Below are 7,646 nucleotides of genomic sequence, written 5' to 3'. Positions count from 1 at the left end.
TTAACCCGCTGCGCTACCACCTGACTCCAGGATTTTATTATTTTAAAAACTATTTATTAGTGAGAAAGAGAGAATCAGAGTATGTATCATTCTGGCACAGATGCCAGCAATTGAAATTAGAACCTCAGGCTCATGCCTGAGTGCCCAACACTTTATCCACCTCACCGCCTCCTGGACTAATGAATGCATTCTTTTTTTTTAATTTTTAAAAATTTCTTTATTTATTGGATAGACAGCTAGAAATCAAGAGGAAGGGGGGGTGATTGAGAGGGAAAGAGACAGAGAGATACCGGCAGCCCTGCTTCACCACTCATAAAGCTTTCCCCCTGCAGGTGGGGACCGGGTACTCGAACCTGGGTCCCTGCACATTGTAACATATGCGCTCAGCCAGTTGCACCACCACCCAGCCTTGAACTTATTCTTTTTAAGATTCATTTTATTTATTATGAATAAGAGTCACAGGAGGCTGAGAGGAGAGAGATAAGTCTGAATACCCCTCTGGCACATGTAATGTGAGGGATGGAAATAGGAACATTAAACATGAAAATCTCAAGCTCTCTACTGGCTGAACCACTTTCCCAGCACATATATATATATTTTGCTTTTTAAAGCTAGAGACAGAGGCAGACAGAGATTGAAATAGACCACAGCTGAAAAGGATGACAGAGGACCTAGTGGGGGTTGTATTGCTATGTGGGAAACTAAGAAATGTTATGCATGTACAAACTATTGTATTTACTGTCGACTGTAGAACATTAATCCTCCAATAAGGAAATTTAAAAAAAAAAGAAAGAAAGAAAAAGAAAGAGACCACAGTACTGAAGCTTCTTTCAATGCAGTGGAGGCCAGGCTAGAACTAGAGTCACACACATGGAAAGCAGCACAGTAAGTTATTCCACTGGCACTTTGTTTCCTTTTGTTTAAAATTTACTCATTTATTTATGAAGAGGAGACAGAAAACCAGAACACCACTCTGACACATGCAACATAAGGTATAGGACCTCATGCCTGAGAGTCACCTCTTGGGTCAACTGAATTTATTCCTGAATTGTCAAACAAAGCCCCAGCCTCACCCCCAGTGTCCCTGCAGATTTCCCAAGGGATCCTTCTCCTCCATGGTTTCTCTCTCTCTGCAGACTCCAGCTTCCACCGTGCACCGTGACTATTATGACGCTGCCACTTGGGTGAGGGGATCTTCCAGGTACTGCACCAGGGCCTGGGCCTGCAGAGGGAGCAGAAACACATGCCATGAGAGGGATGCCAAATGCAGGCAGCTCCTCCAACCCATACAGAGTGGGTGATAGGAGATGGCATGAGGAAGGTTCTGGGGATGGGAAGAATACACAGTGGAGAAGCAGGGAGGCTGGACTGAGAACTACGGAAAGACGGGCACAAACCTACCTTGGCCTTGAGCATCCCAAAACCAACCGTCTCCTTGGCATACATGCAGAGCAGCAGGTTCGCCACTCGGGTGATGGCTACTCGGCCCTCCTGGTGGGGAAGACATCATACAGGTGGGATTCTGCTGGTCACCTGGAGCCCCTCTTCCCTCAGGGGCCCTTCTGTGTCCTGGGCACAGCTCCAGAAGGAGGTTGAGGTCCTGAGTCTGGACTCCAGCCTCAGCTAAGTTCCCTGCTAACCTCATTCTGGGAAACTCAATTCTTCTCAAACTTGGTTTTTCTGTTAAAACCCCTACTTTATCTCATAGTAACAGAGGATTTACCAGCTATTTAAAAAACCTTATTACTTTTTCAGTATTTATTTATTATTTTACCAGAGCATTGCTCATCTCTGGCTTATAGTGGTATGGAGGATTGAACTTGGAACCTCGAAAGCCTCAGGCATTATTCTATTTTTTTTTTTTGCCTCCAGGGTTATCGCTGCACTTTGGGTCCACTACACCTGGAGGGTATTTTTCCCTTTTGTTTATTGTTGCTGTTGTTATTATTATTGTTGTTAGTATTATTGTCATAGGATAGGACAGAGAGAAATCGAGAGGTGGGGAAGACGGGGGAAAGAAAGATAGACACCTGCAGACCTGCTTTACCACTTGTGAAGAGACCCCCCTGAAGGTGGAGAGCCGGGGCTCCAACCTGGATAGTTACACCGGTCCTTGCACTTTGTGCCACGTGTGCTTAACCTGCTACACTACTGACCAGCGCCACATTAGAGTCTATTTACATAACTATTATGCTATTTCTTTCTTTCTTTTTTTTAATATTTATTTATTCCCTCTTGTTGACCTTGTTGTTTTATTGTTATTGTTGTTGTTGGACAGGACAGAGAGAAATGGACAGAGTAGGGGAAGACAGAGGAGGAAAGATAGACACCTGCAGACCTGCTTCACCGCCTGTGAAGTGACTCCCCAGCACGTGGGGAGCCAGGGGCTTGAATCGGGATCGTTATGCCGGTCCTTGTGCTTTGTGCCACATGTGCTTAACCCGCTGCCCTCTCACTTTCTTTTAAATTAATTTATTTATGAAAAAGAGAGGAGGAGAGCAAGAAAACCTGAGCATCACTCTGGGACATGTGATTCCAGGGAACAAACTTGGAACTTCCGGCCTGAGAGTGCCATAGAGCCACTAAAATGTACCTTGTTGGGGAGTCGGGCGGTAGTGCAAGTGGCGCAAAGCACAAAGACCGGCATAAGGATCCCGGTGCAAGCCCCCGGCTCCCCTCCTGCGGGGGTGGGGGGGGTCACTTCACAAGTGGTGAAGCAGGTCTACAAGTGTCTTTCTCTCCCCCTGTCTTCCCCTCTTCTCTCCATTTCTCGTTGTCCTATCTAATGACAATGACATCAATAACAACAACATACAGTCAACAATATCTATACACCTTTCCCATATTAGGGAGCTACTCTCTTCCCTGATCCAGCTTTCTGGTCCTTTTCCCAGCCATGACATCATCTCCCCAGACAGTAACTTGGATCCACTTGCATTTCAGATTTCAGGCTCAAGGAAAAAAAAACAAAAAAAAAACCTAGTATATTACAGACATCAAGCCTACTAGCTAATATAATAAAGTTTCTCCTTTGCCAAAAAAAACTAGTATAGCCACAAGCCCTTTGTAATATAACTAAAATATGCCTACTAGTTGCCTACAAAACGGAGACCCCCTCCAACACTTCATCTGCACTACTCCAGCCTTTAGTTCATGATTAGTCAACAACTTGTTTGGCTTTATATGTTAACTCTCTTTTCAGCCATCAGGTTCCAAATGCTAGCATGATGCCAACCAGACTTCCCTGGACAGACAACCCCCACCAATGTGTCTTGGAGCTCTGATTCCCCAGAGCCCCACCCCACTAGGGATAGAAAGAGGCAGGCTAGGAGTATGGATCGACCTGTCAACGCCCATGCTCAGCAGGGAAGCAATTACAGAAGCCAGACCTTCCACCTTCTGCATCCCACAATGACCTTAGGTCCATACTCCCAGAGGGATAAAGAACAGGAGAGCTATCAGGGGAGGGGATGGGATACAGAGTTCTGGTGGTGGGAACTGTGTGGAGCTGTACCCCTCTTATCCTATGGTTTTGTTAATGTTTCCTTTTTATAAATAAAATAAAAAATAACAACGACAATAACTATAACAATAAAACAAGGGCAGCAGAGGAAGGAAATAAATAAACATGTAAAAAAATGTATTTTGTGGGGCCAGGCAGTGGCGCACCTGGTTAAGCGCACACACTACAGTGCGCAAGGACCCGGGTTCAAGCCCCTGGTCCCCACCTGCAGGGGGAAAGCTTCACGAGTGGTGAAGCAGGGCTGCAGGTGTCTCTCTGTCTCTCTCCATCTCTATCTCCCCTTCCCCATAATTTCTGTCTCTAATAAAAATAAAGTTTTTTAAAAAAGTATTTTGTTAAACAAAATTATTTATCTGTGTGATTCAGGAGGAAGCACAATAAATAAAGTGTTGAACTCTCAGGCGTGAGGTCCTGAGTTTAAGGCCTGGCATTACATGTGCCAGAGTAATGCTCTGGTGTCATTTTCTCTCACACACACAAAAAAAGGTATTTTTAAGAGTCATTTATTTATTAGTGAGAATGAATAAGAGGGAGAGAGAATCAGAGTATCACTCTGGCATATATTTGGCTAGGGGTCAAATTTAGGACCCCATACTTGATAGTCTAATACTTCCCTGCCAACTCTTGGATTTTTTTTTTTTTTTTTTGCCTTCAGGGTTACTGCTGGGGTTCGGTGCCTGCACTATGAATCCACTGCTCCTGGAGGCCATTTTTTCCCTTTTGTTGTCTTTAGTCTTCTTTCTCTTAACTTCCTTTTAAAATATGTTTATTTATATTGAAAACACACACATCAGAGAAATCACTCTGGCACATGCAATACCTGGAGACTGAACTCAGGAGTTCATGTTTTCTGTTTGTTTTTTATTAGATAGGACAGTGAGACATTAAGAAAGGACAGGGAGGTAGAGAGAGAGAGAAAAAAAAAATACCTGCAGATCTGCTTCACTGCTAGTGAAGTGGACTCCTACAGGTGGGGAGTTGGGGAGTGGGGGAGTGGCTCAAACCCATGTCTTTAAGCTTAGTCATAGGTGTGCTTATCCACCTGTACCACTGCCTAGCCCCCAGGGTCCAAAGCTCTAGCCACTGTATCACCTCCTGGGCCATTATTTTATTAAGACCTATATGGGATGGGGAGCTAGCTCAGCCTGTTAGAGCACCAACTTGTAAGCCAGGGGCCCCACGAGCTACAGGTTCAATTCCTGGTACCACTTTATGCCAAAGAAGAGCAGTGTTCTGGTTCTTTCTCTCTTCCTCCCTCTCTCCTCTGTTAGTAAATCAATAACCTTAGGAGAGAAAGAAAGAAAGAAAAAAAAAAGACATACATAAGACAACAGGCCTCATGTGGAACCTCCACTGATTTGTCTTTTTATTTTTAACTTCCTTCCCCCCTCCTGTTTTAAGGACTTCAGGGAGCCTAGATATTTGTTGACTAAATGGACACAGTGCTGAATGGGGAAGTTTCTATTTTCAAGAAGCTCACAGCCTCCTGGCATCTTCTTCACCTTTCTGAGTTTCACCCCGTGTCTATAAACTGAAAGGGAAGGTCCGGGGTCTGAAGGCTAACTTGTGTCTTTATTTATTTATTTTTAATTTTGTTGCTCTTGTTGTTTTTATTATTGTTGTAGTTATTATTGTTGTTGTTATTGATGCTGTCATTGTTAGGACAGAGAGAAATGGAGAGAGGAGGGGAAGACAAAGAAGGGGAATGATAGACACTTGCAGACCTGTTTCACCACTTGTGAAGCAACCCCCCCTACAGGTGGGGAGCTGAGGGCTCTAACCAGGATCCTTAGGCAGGTCCTTGTGCTTTGAGCCATGGGCGTTTAACCTGCTGAGCTACCGCAGGACTCCCAACCTGTGTCTTTATATCTAATCTGGCTTCATCTTTACAACGACCCTGCAATGTGGTGGTGGTGGGGGAAATGAATACTGTCTCCTTCTTAATGAGAAGGTAAAGACATAGAGAGATTCAGGGGCTTTTGCCCAAATCCCACCAGCTGTAGGAGATGCCTGAGATCTGGGCTCCAGGGCTCAATACCCACCACTGCCTGATATTGGGGGGGGGGGGAGGTCTATTAAGAATGCCACTGCAGCAGTGGACCAAGTGCTGGACTCTCAAGCATGAGGTCTTGAGTTCAATCCCCAGTATCTCAAGTGCCATAGTGATGCTTTGGTTCTCTTTTTCTGCTCCCTCTCACTCACTAATAAATATATCTTTTTTTCCCCTTTTTGTTGCCCTTGTTGTCTTTTTTGTTGTTATAGTTGTTATTGATGTCGTCATTGTTGGATAGGAAAGAGAGAAATCGAGAGAGGAGGGGAAGACAGAGAGGGGGAGAGAAAGATAGACACTTGCAGACCTGCTTCACCGCTTATGAAGCGACTCCCCTGCAGGTGGGGAGCCAGGGGCTCGAACCAGGATCTTTACTCTGGTCCTTGCGCCTTGCGCCACATGCGCTTAACCCGCTGCGCTACTGTCCGACTCCCAAATAAATATATCTTTAAAAAATAAATAATGGGGAGTCGGGCGATAGCGCAGCGGGTTAAGTGCACATAGCGTGAAGCGCAAGGACTGGCGTAAGGATCCCGCTTCGAGCCCTCGGCTCCCCACCTGTGAAGCAGTCCTGCAGGTGTCTATCTTTCTCCACACACACCCCCCGCCCGTCTTCCCCTCTTCTCTCCATTTCTCTCTGTCCTATCTATCCAGCAACAACGACAGCAATAACAACGATAATAATAATAACAACAACAACGATAAACAACAAGGGCAACAAAAGGGAAAAAATAGCCTCCAGGAGCAGTGAGTTTGTAGTGCAGGCACCAAGCCCCAGTATAACCCTGGAGACAAAAAAAAAAAAAAAAAAAGGAAAGGAAAGGAAATTAAAAAAAAGAAACAAACAGAAAAGTCTTTTAAAAAGTCAGGTGGTGGCACACCTAGTACAGCATACATTACCATGCTCAAGGACCAGAGTTCAAGCCCCTGGCCCAACCTGCAGGGGGGAAGCTTCATGAGTGGTGAAGCAGTGCTGCAGGTGTCTCTCACTCTATCTTCCCCTTCCCTCTTGGTTTCTCACTGCCTCTATCCAATAAATAAGTAAATATGTATATTCTATTTCATCTTTCAGACAGCCTGTCCCTGTCGCTGCCCCACCAGCCATCTGAGATCTGGGTAACCCCTGGACATCTCCCTCCCCGACTTTCTACCATGCAATCCATAAGGATGAATTTGAGATTGTCTTCATTGAACGCTTGGTTCCCATTGCGGTCGTAGGCGGCCCAGATGTTGCTGGCGATGGCCGCGGTGACCCGGGCGTCCGTGTCCCCGTAGCCGGAGTAGGCCAGCAAGGAGCCCTCGTTATTCAGCAGCCTGGCAAGGGGCAGGGAGGGAGGGACAGCGCCTGGGTCAGGAGCTTGCCCGCAGCCCCTAGCTTGGCAGCTTCCTGTTTCCACGGGGCCCTCCCTGCTGGTCCCTAGAGCTGCTCCTAGAGCTGCACCCCTCTGCCAGCTCTTCCCTTCCCCGCCCCTCCCCAGCGCTCGCCATCAGGGTCCTCGGCCAAACTCACAGGGTGCTCTGTACTCCTCCAGTGTTGGCCTGGCTCAGCACCTGCGTCAAAGCCTTGGGACGCAGCATGGCTGCGTCTCCCGATTCGCACCCAGGTCCCGGACACCGCCCACCGCCCTCTGCCTGCCGCTCTCCGTAGTCCAGAGGCCCCGCCTCAGGGTGGCCTGGGAATCGTAGTTTTCTGGCCTCACGTCGGCCGCGCCGACGCCACGCAGCCTCGTCGCGGAGATCGCTGGGAGTTGTAGTACCTCGTGGACTCGCAGGGTCACCCTGGGAAGTGTAGTTCGCCTTTGCTTAGCGACCACGCGGCCGGGGAGGCGGGGGCAGAGCGGGAGTGAGGGGTCAGTGGCCGTCTTGGGAAGAGAGAATTCAGGCCTGAGTAGAGGGAAAATAAAGGCACAGTAGCTGCGGGCCGGCCGAGAGTCACTGTGTTTTCCAAGTACCGTAGTGTCAGGAGGAGCTCTAGGCACTTTGCAGAGCGGTCGCCACGCGCGGCGCGGTCCCGTGCACTGAGGAGGCAGCACAGCGGGCTCCCCCGGGGCAGCCGTACTCGGCCCGAGGCCG

At 47.6% G+C, this 7,646-nt stretch overlaps 1 protein-coding gene across 1 annotated transcript; it reads right to left on the bottom strand.

Annotated features, from left to right (window-relative positions):
• Positions 1 to 596: 596 nt before the first annotated feature.
• LAMTOR2 (late endosomal/lysosomal adaptor, MAPK and MTOR activator 2) lies at positions 597 to 7,407 on the bottom strand. Its single transcript, XM_007535436.3, has 4 exons — positions 7,084 to 7,407; positions 6,725 to 6,887; positions 1,402 to 1,491; positions 597 to 1,222 (listed from the first exon to the last, which is right to left on the bottom strand). Exons 1-4 carry the CDS (start codon positions 7,149 to 7,151, stop codon positions 1,166 to 1,168), a joined length of 378 nt encoding a protein of 125 aa, XP_007535498.1. The 5' UTR covers positions 7,152 to 7,407; the 3' UTR covers positions 597 to 1,165.
• Between the last annotated feature and the right edge of the window lie 239 nt (positions 7,408 to 7,646).

Source organism: Erinaceus europaeus, chromosome 11 (genome assembly GCF_950295315.1).
Source record: "Erinaceus europaeus chromosome 11, mEriEur2.1, whole genome shotgun sequence".
NCBI classification, from domain to species: domain Eukaryota; kingdom Metazoa; phylum Chordata; class Mammalia; order Eulipotyphla; family Erinaceidae; genus Erinaceus; species Erinaceus europaeus.
The sequence above is the reverse complement of the archived record's forward strand: the minus strand, read 5'-3'. Positions and strand labels throughout refer to the sequence as shown.

Coding starts and splice junctions, on each gene's coding strand:
- LAMTOR2 (XM_007535436.3), bottom strand. CDS start 7,151: ATGCTGCGTCCCAAGGCTTTGACGCAGGTGCTGAGCCAGGCCAACACT. Junction 6,888..7,083: donor GGAGGAGTACAGAGCACCCT/GTGAGTTTGGCC, acceptor GCCCCTTGCCAG/GCTGCTGAATAACGAGGGCT. Junction 1,492..6,724: donor TCATCCTTATGGATTGCATG/GTAGAAAGTCGG, acceptor CTTCCCCACCAG/GAGGGCCGAGTAGCCATCAC.